The sequence below is a fragment of the Schistocerca nitens genome, chromosome 2, assembly GCF_023898315.1.
Source record: "Schistocerca nitens isolate TAMUIC-IGC-003100 chromosome 2, iqSchNite1.1, whole genome shotgun sequence".
Classification (NCBI taxonomy): domain Eukaryota; kingdom Metazoa; phylum Arthropoda; class Insecta; order Orthoptera; family Acrididae; genus Schistocerca; species Schistocerca nitens.
The window spans coordinates 386,064,744-386,084,395 of record NC_064615.1 but is presented as its reverse complement, the minus strand read 5'-3'; the positions used below and the strand labels follow the sequence as shown (position 1 = coordinate 386,084,395).

The following is a 19,652-nucleotide window of genomic DNA, read 5'->3' as shown; positions in this document are numbered from 1 at the left end:
ATTCCAGTCATGGTCAGTAATTTCAAACGTAGAACCGATGACTAAATTTTATAATTTACTGAATTAGTTACAAATGCAAGTTCAATAACGTCAGGTAGATGTACATAAATGGTAATTACATACAACGTTTCCTGCCATTTATTTTTATTTAATTTTTTAGGAAACTAAGGAACAATGTTTTATGACACATTCTGTAATTTATAGATGGGAAATTAAGCGTAAGTCACTAGTCACTTGTAACGCCATTTCAAACAACACGAGTATTTCGCAAAATATACAGCCTGTTATCAGATCTTCATTTGAGTGTCAAGAATAGCTGTTATTTCGTATTCCCCTAGAAAACATACTTAAACTATGCTCTATAAATTCTTATATATTTAAGCATTATAGCCATCCACCTGTCTCATTTGAAAGCAATCTTTGCAATGAAGTAACTTTAGTTACTGAGGATTGTAGACAACTTGCACATCTTCCTTCCAAGCGATTGCACGTTACAACCACAAAATAACTATATGTTAACCACAGTTGATAGTGATAGCGTCAGTGCAATGGTCCCAAAAGACATCTGACACTGTGAAATGAGAAATATCTAATGTCTGGTCCTCAAGCACAACAGCTCATTCGTCTGGTAATGACCAGTGCGTCCAGTTCAATGTTATTAATCACTTAGTCTTAAACTGAACATCGTAATCTTCCATTATAACAAAAAAACGACGAGTGTTGACTGCCTGACTTATACACTGTCGCATATTAGATAAACCAAAGTTTCGGTTTTCTCCTTTTTCCAAATGTTGCTGTCAAACTTTAAGAAGAAGTCTGTTTTCCTTGGTAGACACACACAGGAAATAACACTCACTAAAAATGCGATATTTTGTAGTAATGGCACTCTCTTAGGTATTCCTGGGAATGAGCTGTAGTGAAAAGTTTTGCATTCATTTGGATTTCACTTGATTTACAGAAACATTTTATGCACTGTGCCACTGACATGAAAGATAAGTACTGATTGCAATCTTCTCTTTAGCTTTGCCAGTACAAATTATGTGCAGCTGAAATATCTTCTGAGGTAAATTTTTATATTTATGGCGCTGCACTTTTTCATATACCCCCTTTTGATAATGCAGATCTAATTTTTCCGTGATTTCGCTACGTCATTTGAAGTGAATGCCAAGAAGATTCCAAAAACAATCTGGAGATATTCTTTAGCATTACTTATCATTCCTAGTATGATTCATCTTTAATGACTACGGCGATGACTACTCAATATTTCTGTTTCTTACTTCTCACTGTCGTATAAGACTTGCAAAATCGACCCATAGTTTTGATGCATTTATTCAGTGTGTCGCTACGTCAGGTCTATTCTACAACAGTGCACAGAATCTGCTGGTGACTACTAGCAGGTTACTTGAAGACTCTTATACCGAATTATTATACGGAACTTCCAGTTGCTAAATGGAACGCACTCATGACGGTTAGTATTGTGTCTACGAAGCTTTTGGCTCACAGACGTATCTGTACCGTCCTCGTGAAATCAAACGCCCGGGTTGCCTACATGCATGGGCAGATTGACGGTAAGGGGAGCTTTGTGAAGGATAACTGCCGCATGCGAACACTCATACATTTTGCTCCCCGAATCACAGGCCAGTACTTTACCACCAATAAAAATAAAGCATCCAATCAGTATGTACTCCAGAGCCGCACATCCTATTCTCTGTAATCCACTTGGCACACAAAAACGACATTCGGTGGTTCTTTGTACCCAGCTGATGCTAGACAGAAAGGTCCCTCTCAAAATTTAGTGCCTTAATGTTATTTTCTGTATTATTTATTAAACCACATAGACACTGGCACTACTGAGAGTAATTTACAGATCAGGGTGCACTAGATACCCAAAACCATATGTGGTATGATTCTTGTGCCCACTTATTGCATGGCACAATTCACCCTCAAATCAAATCGCACAGTGTTAAATTCAAGTGTAGTTGTCTGCGTTATTTGTCAAAAAGTCGTCTTAGTTCGGCTAAAACCGATACATCACCTGCTAGAGTTTGACGATTAGGGCACCATGTATGTGGGGAATGAAAGCTATCTCCCTGGTACTGGAATCCACAAGTCGCCAGGCACAGAGTTTGCATCATACATGAAACATAATGTAATAGACTTCATCTAGTCTAGAACATTTGAGAATTTTCAATTATGCCTTTTATTTCTCGTCTAGTATTATTGTTAAGATATTCCATATCCTCTTGCATATACGATGCCAACTCTTCCCCACATTCTAGCAGAACTTGGATATAGAACTTCAAGTTTACTACTTTAATAAACAAATGATCATTAAATGTAGTTATTCAGAATTTTCTGCTGCTAATGAAAAAACTTGATTTAGATACAATGTAATCATCATTTTTAAGAGGAGCCCAACGTCAATGGCAATTTATAAGCACTTTGTTCGAATATCTCCAATCTAGTGAACGTCCTAAGACCCATTTTTTCTGCGAGTACTCCACCATATCGTCAATTCCCACTGTATTTACAGTAAAAGATGATATATGTGTTTAAAGTAATCTGTAAGCCTTGTTTGCCCATCTGCAATAGCTTGTTCTTCTTCCAATAGGAGATTACGTTCTTCTTTTGTAGCAATCGTTTCTGTCAAATTGTCCAGTTTACATTTTTACTTTGACCTCAACCACTTCCAGTTTTATTTTGTCTACATGTCACACTTTAACTGCACTTAAGGAAAAATTTCCGTAGTAGGACACAGTCTAGGTCTGTTCCATACATTGCTTCTTTTTCTTAAGAGTAGGAGAATAACATTATCTGTGGGAACTAATCCTTCTTCAGCACTACCTATATTTATATTGTGGAGAACAGTGGGCTTGATTGAGAAAAATATGTTTCTCCTGCTTTCACATAACACTTATATCTTTGTGGGAGTCTGTATCAAGAATTTTCGAATAGCTTGTTGTTGTTATTGTTATGGTCTTCAGTCCTGAGACTGGTTTGATGCAGCTCTCCATGCTACTCTATCCTGTGCAAGCTTCTTCAGCTCCCAGTACTTACTGCAGCCTACATCCTTCTGAATCTGCTTAGTGTATTCATCTCTTGGTCTCCCTCTACGATTTTTACCCTCCACGCTGCCCTCCAATGCTAAATTTGTGATCCCTTGATGCCTCAGAACATGCCCTACCAACCGGTCCCTTCTTCTTGTCAAGTTGTGCCACAAACTCCTCTTCTCCCCAATCCTATTCAGTACCTCCTCTTTAGTTATGTGATCTACCCATCTAATCTTCAGCATTCTTCTGTAGCACCACATTTCGAAAGCTTCTATTCTCTTCTTGTCCAAACTACACTCCTGGAAATTGAAATAAGAACACCGTGATTTCATTGTCCCAGGAAGGGGAAACTTTATTGACACATTCCTGGGGTCAGATACATCACATGATCACACTGACAGAACCACAGGCACATAGACACAGGCAACAGAGCATGCACAATGTCGGCACTAGTACAGTGTATATCCACCTTTCGCAGCAATGCAGGCTGCTATTCTCCCATGGAGACGATCGTAGAGATGCTGGATGTAGTCCTGTGGAACGGCTTGCCATGCCATTTCCACCTGGCGCCACAGTTGGACCAGCGTTCGTGCTGGACGTGCAGACCGCGTGAGACGACGCTTCATCCAGTCCCAAATATGCTCAATGGGGGACAGATCCGGAGATCTTGCTGGCCAGGGTAGTTGCTTTACAACTTCTAGAGCACGTTGGGTGGCACGGGATACATGCGGACGTGCATTGTCCTGTTGGAACAGCAAGTTCCCTTGCCGGTCTAGGAATGGTAGAACGATGGGTTCGATGACGGTTTGGATGTACCGTGCACTATTCAGTGTCCCCTCGACGATCACCAGTGGTGTACGGCCAGTGTAGGAGATCGCTCCCCACACCATGATGCCGGGTGTTGGCCCTGTGTGCCTCGGTCGTATGCAGTCCTGATTGTGGCGCTCACCTGCACGGCGCCAAACACGCATACGACCATCATTGGCACCAAGGCAGAAGCGACTCTCATCGCTGAAGACGACACGTCTCCATTCGTCCCTCCATTCACGCCTGTCGCGACACCACTGGAGGCGGGCTGCACGATGTTGGGGCGTGAGCGGAAGACGGCCTAACGGTGTGCGGGACCGTAGCCCAGCTTCATGGAGACGGTTGCGAATAGTCCTCGCCGATACCCCAGGAGCAACAGTGTCCCTAATTTGCTGGGAAGTGGCGGTGCGGTCCCCTACGGCACTGCGTAGGATCCTACGGTCTTGGCGTGCATCCGTGCGTCGCTGCGGTCCGGTCCCAGGTCGACGGGCACGTGCACCTTCCGCCGACCACTGGCGGCAACATCGATGTACTGTGGAGACCTCACGCCCCACGTGTTGAGCAATTCGGCGGTACGTCCACCCGGCCTCCCGCATGCCCACTATACGCCCTCGCTCAAAGTCCGTCAACTGCACATACGGTTCACGTCCACGCTGTCGCGGCATGCTACCAGTGTTAAAGACTGCAATGGAGCTCCGTATGCCACGGCAAACTGGCTGACACTGACGGCGGCGGTGCACAAATGCTGCGCAGCTAGCGCCATTCGACGGCCAACACCGCGGTTCCTGGTGTGTCCGCTGTGCCGTGCGTGTGATCATTGCTTGTACAGCCCTCTCGCAGTGTCCGGAGCAAGTATGGTGGGTCTGACACACCGGTGTCAATGTGTTCTTTTTTCCATTTCCAGGAGTGTAGTTATCGTCCATGTTTCACTTCCATACATGGCTACACTCCATACAAATACTTTCAGAAACGATTTCCTGACACTTAAATCTATACTCGATGTTAACAAATTTCTCTTCTTCAGAAACGATTTCCTTGCCATTGCTAGTCTACATTTTATATCCTCTCTACTTCGACCATCATCAGTTATTTTGCTCCCTTTTCTAATCTAATTCCCTCAGCATCACCCGACTTAATTCGACTACATTCCAGTATCCTCGTTTTGCTTTTGTTGATGTTCATCTTATATCCTCATTTCAAGACACTGTCCATTCCGTTCAACTGCTCTTCCTAGTCCTTTGCTCTCTCTGACGGAATTACAATGTCATCGGCGAACCTCAAAGTTTTTATTTCTTCTCCATGGATTTTAATACCTATACGAATAGCTTATAAGGACAAATTAACACTATATAGGCAGACAGAATATGTTTTATAATCTTTTGTCTGTCTTGATTATCTGGGAGGTTTACTTGTACTTCAGTCGCTTTTGTGTACTGTTTGTTACCACAGTAGATAAATTGGAAAATATTGTTAAATATCAATCTGCAACTGTGGTAAGCTATCCGATATTTCATACCACATAAAAGCTATTGGCACAGAGTACAGTGTAGCATATTGTAAATGCTTGTTGTTAGCTTTCAACATACAGGCAATGTTCCACAGGGTCAAACACACCATATATTCTGTAGTTATAAATCTTAGCGTCCAGTCTAGTAATATCATGTTCTTTAGCAACGGAAGACTTAAAAGTTTCTTATAGATGCATATCAGGCACACTTTATAAAATCGAGCAGACTTAAACCATTCCATATTATAGAAATTATTCCTGTAAGTGGAGATACGGTGTTATGTGTACATAAAAGAAAACTGAAATGGATGACGTCACAGTCAGATCGTAAACCGGACAATTTTATGAAAAAAGAACAATGCCACAAAGGAAGAACATAATCTTATTGGAAGAAGAGCAAACCATTGCAGATGCACAAAAAACACTTTAAACACAATACATGGGAAAATCCGTATACTAATAGTGAATACAAGATATCAACATTTACTGTAAATAGCACGGAAATGACCATATGTTGGAGTACCCGCAGAAAATGATGGCTCTCAGGACGTTCACCACTTTAGAGGATATCGTGTGTTTATAAACTACCATTCGTGTTTGGATCTGCTGAAAACAGATGGTTACACTGTGCCTAAATGTGGTGGTCTCATCATTGTGCAGCTGTCAGCACAAAAACCATTTGCAGAGTTTAAAAGGGATGGAATCACTACATTTAGTTATCATCGTCTGTGTGCACATTCTGCTAGAATATGGGGAAGAGTTCACAACGTATACATAAGAGGATTACTAAACACGAAATAAAAGGCAAAATGAAAAATTCTCAAGTGTACTCCTCTAGAAGAAGCGTTGTACATTATTTTTCATGTATGATACATCACTGTGTCCAGTGTTATTTGGATTACAGTTATGTGGAGAATGTCTCTGACTGCTGCATATGCTGTGCCCAGTGATTTGATTCTAGCAGTTCTAGTATCGGTTCTAGACTGACTACGTTTTGACAAATAATACAGACTACTTCGACTTTGAAATAACTGTCTCGCACTTAATTTGATGGGGAATCGAACCTTGCACCAAGTTGGTACAAAGATCGAATGACAGTCATTTCGAGTGCCACCTGGGGTATAGAGAATGAGATGGCCGACTCTGGGGGTAGATACTGATTTGTTGTTTAATTTTTAATGGCAGATGAATACTGGGCTGTGATGGGTGAGTAAAATAGTGTGCACGTTTGGCTTAGGAGCTCTCTGATCGACCTACTCCAAAGAAAGAGGCACAGGTGAAGAAAGAGTGAAAAGTGTGTGTGTGTGTGTTTGTATGAGTATGTGCACGTGTGGATGTTACTAAAATAGTATGGCGCTAAGCTTATAAATCATGAGCCAGGAGCCCCATATACAGGATGGAGAAAAACTGTGTAACGAAATTTTAACTCTGGATAGCTGGTGCCAGTAGGAACCAGAATTACTCATGTTGTGTAGGTCGACAACGAAAAATTTTTAAACTTCGGAAACTTGGCGCCACGCGCTCCGATTGGCCGCGGGATTGCCCTGTTGCCGGATGTTCTGGTCTACACATGACCGCGAATGCTTTCCCTGCCAGAGATCGTGATGTATCCAACGCGGAACGCACACTCGATGGTAGCGCGACAGCCTTCCACTCCGGGGGCGGGCCTGGAGGGGAATCCGCCGGGGTCGCGAAACATCCATTGTATTTTCATGATAAGACATACCGTGAACAAACCCATCAACAACTTTTGGAAAGCGTTTGACTCGGTGCCCCACTGCAGACTCCTAACTAAGGTACGAGCATATGGGATTGGTTCCCAAATATGTGAGTGGCTCGAAGACTTCTTAAGTAACAGAACCCAGTACGTTGTCCTCGATGGTGAGTGTTCATCGGAGGTGACGGTATCATCTGGAGTGCCCCAGGGAAATGTGGTAGGTCCACTGTTGTTATGTATCTACATAAATGATCTTTTGGATAGGGTGGATAGCAATGTGCGGCTGTTTGCTGATGATGCTGTGGTGTACGGGAAGGTGTCGTCGTTGAGTGACTGTAGGAGGATACAAGATGACTTGGACAGGATTTGTGATTGGTGTAAAGAATGGCAGCTAACTCTAAATATAGATAAATGTAAATTAATGCAGGTGAATAGGAAAAAGATCCCGTGGTGTTTGAATACTCCATTAGTAGTGTAGCGCTTGACACAGTCACGTCGATTAAATATTTGGGCGTAACATTGCAGAGCGATATGAAGTGGGACAAGCATGTAATGGCAATTGTGGGGAAGGCGGATAGTCGTCTTCGGTTTATTGATAGAATTTTGGAAAGATACGGTTCATCTGTAAAGGAGACCGCCTATAAGACACTAATACGACCTATTCTTGAGTACTGCTCGAGCGTTTGGGATCCCTATCAGGTCGGATTGAGGGAGGACATAGAAGCAATTCAGAGGCGGGCTGCTAGATTTGTTACTGGTAGGTTTGATCCTCACGCGAGTGTTACGGAAATGCTTCAGGAACTCGGGTGGGAGTCTCTAGAGGAAAGGAGGCGTTCTTTTCGTGAATCGCTACTGAGGAAATTTAGAGAACCAGCATTTGAGGCTGACTGCAGTACAATTTTTAAAAAAATGGTTCAAATGGCTCTAAGCACTATGGGACTTAACATCTGAGGTCATCAGTCCCCTAGACTTAGAACTACTTAAACCTAACTAACCTAAGGACATCACACACATCCATGCCCGAGGCAGGATTCGAACCTGCGACCGTAGCAGCAGCGAGGTTCCGGACTGAAGCGCCTAGAACCGCTTGCCCACAGCGGCCGGCAGTACAACTTCACTGCCGCCAACTTACATTTCGCAGAAAGACCACAAAGATAAGAGAGATTAGGGCTCGTACAGGGGCATATAGACAGTCATTTTTCCCTCGTTCTGTTTGGGAGTGGAACAGGGAGAGAAGATGCTAGTTGTGGTACGAGGTACCCTCCGCCACGCACCGTATGGTAGATTGCGGAGTATGTATGTAGATGTAGATGTTAGTTCGCGTACAGAAAGTCATTTACAAATTGTGTCGGCCCTGAAAAGGGCCTTTTTTCTACCTAGGACATAGTTTACTTAAAGCAGGTGCTAGAACTGGCGACCCTCTGACGCGACACAAGCTTGTTAAAGTCGAACGCTGTTTTGCCAAACTCCTTCAAAGATTATTGGCATTGCTCTAATGTGATTGGCGGCATGTTGAATTAGATCCATTAATTCCTCTTCGTTACTAGATGGTTTGCGTCCGGGTGGGTGAACTAGAACCTGGAAGAATGCCCACAGGGAAAACACTAGTGGCTAGAGGTCTGATAATCGCCTGGGTCATGTCCCTAAGAGCACCTCTGCCAATTACCCGGCCGTCGAAGAGTTCATTTAATATCCGCGCACAGCAAGACTGTTATGTGCGGCGGCCCCATCACACTGCAACCACATTCGTAGCCGTATGTCCAGGCGAACATGTTCCAGCAGGCCAGGTAGAGCTTCTTGCAAAAAGTGAAGGTAGTTTGCTCCGATAAGTCTAGGAAGTGGGCGGACCGGCCCAATCAGATGGTCACCCATAATGCCTGCCCTAATGTTGAGCAAAAATCGTTCCTTGTGTCCGTGAACGTACGTGACGTGACGATTTCCCCTTGCCCAGTAATGAACGTTTCGAGAGTTGTAAAGGCCATCCCGATGGAAGGTGCACTCGTCGGCAAACAACACAACGGCGGGGAACAAAACCCTGGCCTGTGTTCATAGTCCGCCACAGGAGTTAGGTCTTGTACGGGGTGGAAACTAAATGGATGCTGGCCGTCATCCCTCAAAATCTCCCAGACTAACCGATGAGTAACCCCCATGTCGTGTCCAACCGCTCGAGTACTTGTCGTAGTTGTTTCCTCGAAGCGCTCGAGAACAGTCTCTTCAAATGCAGCATCCCGTTGTGTTCGAGGTCTTCCAGCATCACCATGATATCCTGCTAACAAACAAGTTTCGCCATGTCGCCGGTGAATTGCTGTAAACGTTTGCGGTTGTGGGTGGCGTCTTGCCGGGTACTGTTCCTCATTCAACCATCGAGCTTCATGCGCATTACCGTCGACTAGTCCATAAACAAAAACAATATCTCGTTGTTTTTCAAAATAATACTGAACCACCATACTTACTGTATGACTAAATCGCAGGTGACGTTTGTGCGCTCCGAAGCGAAGCTTACGTGGGAATGCCTCTGACGTGACGTGGAGATAAACAGCGTGACCTATTCGACACTTGTGCGTATCACGTTGCGACAGTGACGGGGCGAGGGACGTTTGTATGTGTGAACCGACAACCATAGCGCTGCCCGTCAGCCGAAGAACGGCAACAGGGCAACCCTACGGCCAATCGGAGCGCGTGGCGCCAAGTTTCCGTAGTTTAAGAATGGTGCGTTGTCGACCTACACAACATTAGTAATTGTGGTTCCTACTGGCATCAGCTATCCAGGGTTAAAATTCGTGACACAGTTTTTCTCCATCCTGCATATACTACTACTGTTCCATCTAATACAGGCAACAAGAAATGTCTGGCTGCTGTACTATGCAAGTGATTTCACATATTTTAATCAATTAACTCACATTTCATTTTTACTTACCGAAAATACGTTGAGCCGTTATCCATATAACGACAAATACTAGTTACGCAAAGCTCCATGAATGTCCCCACGTTACATATTTGAGAATGGTTTAACAGCAGTTTTCTAAAAATCTGAGTTCATTAAACATATTGGACAGCAAAATCTTTATCAGTTGTGGTTGAATAATATTAAATGAAACATCATGTTCCACAATAATGCTCACGAAACCGTAGTGTAAAGAAATTCCCGTATCACCGATATGCCGACGAGCGACAGCATGTAACAGTCAGGACCGCTGTAAATGTTCACAGGTACTGGGAGTACCTCTGGTGGACGGTCGCCATGGGAGCGCCCACTCTTCGCGACCGCAGGCAGCACCAGAATACATGACGAGACTGTACCACGCAGTCGTCGATGAAGATGGCGTCGCCAGGGCGCCCAATCCTTACAATGCACGTGTAGTGCGCTGCTTTCTGGAACGCGGTCAGTACTTCAAGATATGGCACGACTTACTCTATGTTCTCAAAAATGGCTCTGAGCACTATGGGACTCAACTTCTGAGGTCATTAGTCCCCTAGAACTTAGAACTAGTTAAACCTAACTAACCTAAGGACATCACACACATCCATGCCCGAGGCAGGATTCGAACCTGCGACCGTAGCGGTCTCGCGGTTCCAGACTGCAGCGCCAGAACCGCGCGGCCACTTCGGCCGGCTTACTCTATGTTCTCCAGCGTTTATTAAATCCCAGACATGTAATCGACTTCGCAGGTGCATTGCAACACGCACCCTCCTCCTTATGAGTAACAATCGAAGCGTAGAGCGTCCTAATCTTAAGAGATGACAGTCACCTGAAATATAAATCGTACACATTCCCTTGGATCAAAACGAGGCAGTTTATAAAAGGTACAAACCAAGTCGTTTACAGTACGGAATCAAAGGGCAAACACTTCTGGTACTTAATAACAAGCAGCCTAAAAAAATGTTTATAGTTACACACCCAACTTTAGTGACACACCCAGCTTTAATTTAAGTAAGTCACAAAAAAAAAAAAAGGTTCTGTCTTGCACAACTAACAAAACCACTGCTCAGTATCATTACAAGAACAGGGCATCATTGCACACACGGTCGCACCAACATTAGGACCGACAGCGCGATCGCCGGAATCCGTAATTCACAGTTTTTTCCTCTGAGCATGTGAAATCACAGTCGTAACTGACTAGTACGTCTTGAACACTGAACATAACAGGATGTTCATGCTAAGGTGACAGTTTTTGCGTCTTCGTGCAATAGAAACTAGGGACCCCCGACAGACTGAGGCAATACTTCGTTGTAATGCATGTATCAACGTTTATGGGCACCAGTTTGAATCGCCGGCCGGTGTGGCCGTGCGGTTCTAGGCGCTTCAGTTTGGAACCGCGTGACCGCTACGGTCGCAGGTTCGAATCCTGCCTCGGGCATGGATGTGTGTGATGTCCTTAGGTTAGTTAGGTTCAAGTAGTTCTAAGTTCTAGGGGACTGATGACCACAGATGTTAAGCCCCATGGTGCTCAGAGCCATTTGAACCATTTTGAACCAGTTTGAATCGTTTCTCAATTGCGCTTTCAATGAATGAACACCGACTTTTGGGAAAGCGATGTTTGGGCATGCTGTATAAAATCAAGCAGGTTATGTCATCACTATCATGCTGTCATCGTGCGTCCAAGTGCTGACTGTCGCAGCTGATACGGACGCCTCTGACATTTTCTTTGCTGCATTAAAATGCCTGTTTAGAACCCCTCCCTCTAACACCGGTTTTGATTTCGTCGACAACTTATGAACACTCAGAATATGTACTCTGACTGACTTTTTAAAAATTTTATTTTCCCTGCGTATTGGCTTGTGTGGCAAACGGGGAACTAGTATACAATTTAATGGACGTATCTACGAAGTGACTTAGAAGCAATATTTGTCCCTGAAAAGACGGACGGGAGCAGTTGGAACCCGCTGTAATTGAAACCCGGGTCCTACAACTTTAATAGCATTATGGACGCTCCCAGGCACAACGTTCTGACATTTAATCCAAGAGCCTCTGATAAGGCAAGGCGCAAATTGAGACGCATATAGCGCGTGTGGCGCGACGCAGCGCAGCGCGCGTTTTTGTAAATTCACAGGTTCAAATGGGACCAGGCAGATTGGGACCTGACGCGACTGGGACGCGACACGCGCCTCCGCCGGGTCGCGCGACGTGGTTGCAGCACAGTTTCTCGCGCCGCGCCCCACGCGAGCACTGCTGGAGGGGTGAGGCAGGGAGCGGGAAGGCAGTCCTGCCATATGCTCACTTCGGCTTGGCGCATAAGGGCAGTATTGCCCGTCCTAAAAATACAGACTTGTGGTATACTGAATTTTATTACCACTGAGTAGTGTATCGTTTCTCGCCGCTCAAGCGCTCCACTTATTTTCGTTAGTGCGTAATAGTTTTCAGTTACGAATATCTGTGCAGTTCTTTTGCTTTTTTTCTTCCTTTGAACAATGCACAGTTCAGCAGCTGGTGAGCCATTAGCCACTGGGATTATATCTTCTGGCTCCACTACGTTTTCAGATCGCAAGAAGGGACAGACGATTCGTCGCGAGGGTAGTGAATAAGGAAGTAAGGAATATTATAAAATCACGTGATTTAGAAGCAAGGCAGGAAAGTAAAACAAGGTTACCTACTTGGTGCCTGTTATGGTGATGTATCTCTACGATCTGTTGCAAAAAGTCGAAAAGGTGTAATTTCCACAGATATGACCACTTTTTGCTTCTGGTAAAATGCGTCCAAGATATGAAGTACGTAAAGTTTCACTATCGTTACTTGGATATGGATGTAATAAGAGACATTATACTATGTACATGTAAACATCACATTCCCACTGCAAGTTAGAAACAGTCGAAAAGCAGTCACAAATAACAATGTTTTAATTGCCTCGCCGTGATGAGAAAAAGCATTTCAATTGTTGCATACACATTACCAGCATTAATAAACTAATTATTCAACAGGCTACACACATGAAAATATGGTCGGTATTTTTACGAAAGGAGGAATATCCTAAAAGAGTGTGGTGATTAGATATATTTAATTTGTTGAAATACTGCTGCAAAGGCAGATCTACTTTCATGACAATGTTTTTCGAACACCAGCTCACAAGGCACACATGGCTAGCTTGTACATTCCTCTGTCGCGCGCATTAGCCTCCGCTGCTGACAATGCACTGACCATTGTGTTGTGCGACAGATCAATGGTTTATTTTTCTCAGTAACAACTATTTTATCCGCGATCACACATTGTGAGTTTGCCAAGCCGTAAATGAGTAACCAACATCTGGAATGTGCCTATCATTCGGCCTGAAGGAACGCTCATCATTATTTTAATACTGCTCAGGTCAAGAGAAGGAACAAAATCCTTTGGAAGTTTCCATTCCAGTCGCTCAGTGTTAAAAATACGATGGGTTACGGGGATTCATCCAAAATACCAGCAGAGTTGGCAATTTATTTTTGTGTGAGTTGCTAACCTTTTCTCATTCGAAGAAGCATCACAATTTATGAGTAACGGCCACATCCCTCTTGTTGGCAGGTTTAATTGTTCTTCCTTTGCCAAAACACTGTATAATTTTGCACGTACTCATCTTAGCTATTGCGACACAATTCTGAAACAGAGTGCCTCATTAAACAAGTAAATGGCAATTACCAGCTTACGAGAAACCTCATACTGTCGGTTTGCAGTAACATAAGAGAAGAAATTTCATGTTTATTTTCATACTCGCTAGCTGTCGATAACTCTTAAAAATTTAGTCACTAGAGTGAAAAAAATAAAACGGAAAGTGTAAGTAGTGATATATCACCATAAATAAGAAAGTTCCGTGAGTTTACGAACCAGCAAAATACTGTCCTCCTTGTGTGCTATTATTCACCAAACTTCCTTTGCGATGTCTCGAGCGGTTTAGGAGATATGAGAGATTTGCGAGTATTTCATTCTCGCGGGCGTGAGATCGGAAGTGAGAATGCTACACAGGATCCATTTTCTCGGGATCGGAGGCAGATAGAGACATCCTCCCACGTCTAAAAAAAAATTCAACATGTTAGCTAAATTTCATACGCAGCAGTATATGGTGTAATACGCACCAAACGCAAAATCATAGCGACCCTTATTTTTCATTGTAAACTTTTCGAATTTTGCGTAGCGTTTTACTAAAATGTGTATACCATAATAAGTATGACCATTAACGAGATGCTTCGTTTCTGTCAGCGCAGGGCGTCGTCAACTGGCCCGTGCAAATACGTGTACGTGTCTCAATATGCGTTGGACCCCCGCGACATGTACGGAACGTGCGCGTCGCGCTGTGGTGTCGTGTCGCGTCTCACGTGCTATACGCGTCTCAATTTGCGCTTGGCCTAAGGATTTAATCCAGAACACTGGTGTAATGCCTGATGATTAGGAATTTTATCCCTTATGGGCCAAACATTTGAGATCAATTTTTTTTTTTTTTTTTTTTTTTTTTTTTTTTTTTTCAGAATGAGATTTTCACTCTGCAGCGGAGTGTGCGCTGATATGAAACTTCCTGGCAGATTAAAACTGCGTGTCGGACCGAGACTCGAACTCGGGCCTTTGCCTTGCCCGCGAAAGGCAAAGGTCCCGAGTTCGAGTCTCGGTCCGGCACACAGTTTTAATCAGCCAGGAAGTTTCAAATTTTTTTTCTTCAGACCGGCTGGCTCTTGAGTCGAGGGTCACACCACACCACAGAATCTACCAAGATGCAAAGAAACTACGGGTCTTTCTTGCACTGTTGCTGCAATATCAGCGAAATTTCTTCTTCCAGAATGATAACGCCCGTACTCACAACATCTACCATCACCTAATGTGCTTTCCTCATCTTTACTAGCTCCACGATAATCATATATTTTCCCAACTGAGCATTTGTGTGATATAACTGTAACGTCGCCTTATCCGATCTAAATTATCAGTAATATCGCTTGACCGATTTCGAGAACATGTGAAAATATCACAGGATATTATCTCGCGCGATGACACTGCTTATGTCTTTGATGGTCTTCATTCCAATACTCACTTTATTTCAAGAAATACCACGATACTGAGATTGTTGTGCAAGTAAATCTGTTTTCACACAAACACACACACACACACAAACCATTTCCCATTTTCGGTTAGTCTCGTAGTTACCAATACACTGTCTAGACTTCCAAACGAAAGTAACGAGCAAATTTCTAAGAACGGGAGGGACTAATAAGAATACACACGAAAAAATTTTGATTTGATTAAAAATTCGTAATATGCACACAGTAAAGAACTTTGTTCCATCATATTAATGAAGCTGGATACCACTCTTCCATTTACTTCCTCAGTGTGTGTAAGTGCCTAAATGTTAGTAGTACTGTTGTTTGTTGCAGGGAGCGAGCGAGAGGATGTATTCCTGTTCAACGTGACGGCTCTGCCCGCGGGAGAACGATTGTTGCAAGCGGAGTTACGAGTTTACCGGCTGCGACATAACCTCCGGCACTCTCTCCAGAGTAACGACGAATCCCACGAACTTCTGGTCAGTACGAACTGCACGTCTTCGCTATTGCTACTAGCCTTTTCGGGGGAATCCTGCCTGAAATCATATCCTCTACTGAGTAACAGCGAAAATGTTAGGAACAGAATCATCTCGCACACGACTCCCACAGATTTTTTGATGTCGGCAATTTGTTGCTCACGTCGACGTGTAGCATATTGGGTATGATCTCCACCTGATGAAAATGTGCACTAATCATCATATGATAAGCTCAAAGAAGCTACATTTATGCATCCAGGCTGTTGTAAGAAAGTCATTAAAATAAAGCCTGCTAGTTTTGAAAATGCTGCTCCCACATACTCCAGTGCTATTGGAATGTCATCCAGGTATCTTCCACAAAAAGGAATACACTAAACGAGCTGTTCTAGGTATTTCTGGAAGATCGTAGTAACATAAGCCTGTTACAATACAAGCGAAGAGATGTATATAGTACTAGGAACTGTATCTCTGCGTCCAGAGGCGTCCATGAATAACTACACTTCAGGTCTATTTTGGAAAAAGAGTGGCCCCTACGCTACAGTCGCAGGTTCGAATCCTGCCTCGGGCATGGATGTGTGTGATGTCCTTAGGTTAGTTAGGTTTAAGTAGTTCTAAGTTCTAGGGGACTGATGACCACAGATGTTAAGTCCCATAGTGCTCAGAGCCATTTGAAGCCATATGATTTATTCCATTTGTTTCCCCAATTATCTATGTTTCTGTGTAAATCTATAAATACGCCTGTGTATCAGTGTCAACAAAGAACGAACGCTGTTGGAAAAACGAACCCGAGCCATACTGAATGGAAGCGAAACTAGATGGACTTAGCGCAGCTTGGTGCCAAGAACGGCGCAACGGGAAACGAACATCGACCACTGCTCGTCGCTGACCTGCTTGCTAAGCAACCCAGCAAAAGTCGCTCCTCCCATACCATCAGACTTCCGTGTGTCAAGTGTCAATATGCTGCCGTAGGCCACACTTCGGGAACTCCGACTTGACCAACTTCCACATCATGACAGCCACCCCAGTCATTGTCTCTATTCCAGAACATTTACATGTGACACACAAACGTGGACACTTCAGCACATATCAGTCAGGAAAAGCTAAATTTAAACCCCTCCTGGACCAACCATCATCATTAAACAGGTGGGCACCAACGTGACGTGCAATCTGTGCTGGCCAATGCCATGTCGATGACACGGCCATCTCTACCGTCACCAGGTTCCTGACCTCTGTCTGACGCCTAACGTCCGGGTGCTCGGGCCCTTCGCTCCCTTCATATGACTTCTACACGGAGCATCAGCCTTCATTCCCCTGTTGAGGTATCATGAAGGGCTCCCATTCCCTGCTCAGCTGGGCAAGGCACAGCCTGACGTATTCACAGCAGAGCAGCTACACTGGGCCAGTATATAATGGGCCAGGTACCGCGAACCTTACCTTGATACAGCCACCGCAGTGAGGCGCACAGTCAGTGCTATCACTAACTAATACGGGTCTGGAGACGCTGTGGCATGTGTTAGCCTCACTCGCCATCGGTTCAAGCAGCTTCCAAGTCTGATGACTGTACACAAACAATAACAAAGAAGTAGCTACTTGTGTTTATGAACTGCCTTCTGCTGTTGTTCCTGCATCCATCTTCAGCAGAGAACGGTCGCCCACACCCAGACATCACAATTGACGTCAGAAGCGTGCCTCCTCTTTCGGCCGTATTATAATTGCACCTTATTATAACTGGACTCAGAAAAACTGCTGAAGATGACAATGGACGAACCAGAAAACTATAGCCGGTTGTATAGTTCAGCAGCAACAATGTCCTAGGCAGCAATATGAAGTGCTGCTCTCTGAGTTTTTTTGAGCCTGTATGATTGTTTACCTCCTTTCTTCATCCTTTTCATTTTATTTTGGTTGTACTGGCTTCTTGTTTTGATATTAAGTAGGCAGTACAGATAAACAAGGTTTGGCTCAAGATGCGATACAGAACGTGATAAATCAAGTAGCACAGTTGAAGATACAATTAGGGCAACTAATGGAGGACATGAGGGAATGATCACATGCTACTGCACGTATCCTTAATACTAGCACCGCTTCGTTGATCACTCCACTTTCCGGAAAATCAAGGGCAGAAGTGTGTTTTTTATAGTATGGACACAGCTGCTACGTTATGAAATTGGAGTTATGAACTGTTACTGAGTGTAGCTAAAGTTAATACGATACGCTAGGACGTATGTTATGTGCCACGCGAAATTACGATAGATATAGTCATTTAACGACTTCAGGGAGGGTTTAGTAGTGATATATAGAAGGAAAAAAGCATCGAGATATTCCCACGAGCAATTTAACGGGATATTTCAGAAGCATGGGGAATCAGTAGAGTATTTTGTAGGTCAACATAAACAAAATTAATATCAATACATATGAGCTCACTGCGGATAATAATGCGAATAAGGTCAAATTACAGGAAGCTGAAAAGAGCACTTGATGTGTTCTTACAGGTTATACAATCAGAAGTGCCATATGGGGTTTGTATGGAATTCCCAAAAACTCTGAATGAAGCAGTAGAAACTGCGGTAGCACTAGCTGAAACTGATGTGGTCCTGATGATATTTATCACAGATGTTAAATGTTTGGACATTCTGAATGGAATAGTCCAAACAAACATTCACACAGACGGGGAAGGCAGTCACAAAGTCGTCCTCGTTCCGCACCTTTAAATGGGGCAGGGAGTAGTGTGTCCACTGCACAACTCTCCTAGTTATGGTTAGAATAGGTCACATCAGTGCAGAATCAGTGGCAGGCTTTTTTATAACTGGTTACATAAAAAAGAAAAATGTGTAAATTCTTATTAGTTATAGGATCTCAGTTATCTATGAAAAGTTGAAATATACTTGCTAAAGTAGAATTGAATTCGTTACACTGGAGGTTAAGCAGCATAGGATGGGGACTATTTTGACTGACTCGGTCCGGCAATGCTAGAATCCCGAGTGGCAGAAAGTAGTTTCGGGTTTACTGTATAAGTTCTCCTTACGGTTGGCAGTGACTACGAATCATACTCTACTTAGACTTCCCGGTTACGCTTCATGTTGAAGTGTATGAAGTGTATATGGAAGGGGGTTATAGCAGAACTGGATGGAAAACTGTTCCATCTTTGTTTCGCAGATGGAAAACTATTACTGTTGAAAGGATTACCACTAGGCCAGGGGTAGCTGTCTAAACTGCGTACAAAGTTCTTTAAAGTCAACTCATGGGATATCATATCAAAAGGTACTGAAAAATTAAAAATGGTTCAAATAGCTATGAGCACTATGGGATTTAACATCTATGGTCATCAGTCCCCTAGAACTCTGAACTACTTAAACCTAACTAACCTAAGGACATCACACAACACCCAGTCATCACGAGGCAGAGAAAATCCCTGACCCCGCCGGGAATCGAACCCGGGAACCCGGGCGTGGGAAGCGAGAACGCTACCGCACGACCACGAGCTGCGGACACTGGAAAATTAATCTGGGTTGATGTAGGAGTTGATCTGCTGGTTATGTTTGCATACAGATGAGCCTTTGCCTAAGAAAGCGGAGTTTTTTAGAAGATGCACTTTATCCTATGTACAGGAAATTGATGGAAGTAGAGTTGTGCCTGTTCGTATTGATAACTTCAACTATCACGATGTATTCTGATAGGAAGCTTAGAAGTACTGGATGGAGATGACTTAGTCAGAAAGTTTGCATCACTCTGTGCAACAAATGAACAGTCTGTCACTTTAACCAACTGAGGAGGAAAATATCACATCTAGAGGGATAGGATAAGGAAGGCATGGAGAGATTATTAGAATAATACACTAAGTTATTTGATCCTCCTAGACCATTGCCTGCCACAACACTAACTCATCATTATAGACCCATGAAAGAGTGGCCTGTCTAGAAGAAAACATACAGAGTCCCACAGCAATTGCAAACTGTTATGGAAGAGTTTATAGACCCTTAACTTCTCGATGTAATGACAGAAGAGACTAATAGCCCCTGGCCTTTACCTGTTATTACTGCACCAAAGAAATCTTCTGATGGTAGTAAATCATATAAGTTTTGTTGTAACTACCGATATTTCAACAAGGA

General features: G+C 43.6%; 1 protein-coding gene across 1 annotated transcript in view; it reads left to right on the top strand.

Annotated features, from left to right (window-relative positions):
* The window catches only part of LOC126235041 (bone morphogenetic protein 8B-like), a 134,284-nt gene that overhangs the window by 23,122 nt on the left and 91,510 nt on the right, over window positions 1-19,652 (top strand). The window contains exons 2-3 of the mRNA XM_049943777.1: window positions 10,292-10,463; window positions 15,404-15,549. Coding sequence (XP_049799734.1) covers window positions 10,292-10,463; window positions 15,404-15,549 — 318 coding nt within the window. The remainder of the gene's footprint in view (window positions 1-10,291; window positions 10,464-15,403; window positions 15,550-19,652) is intronic.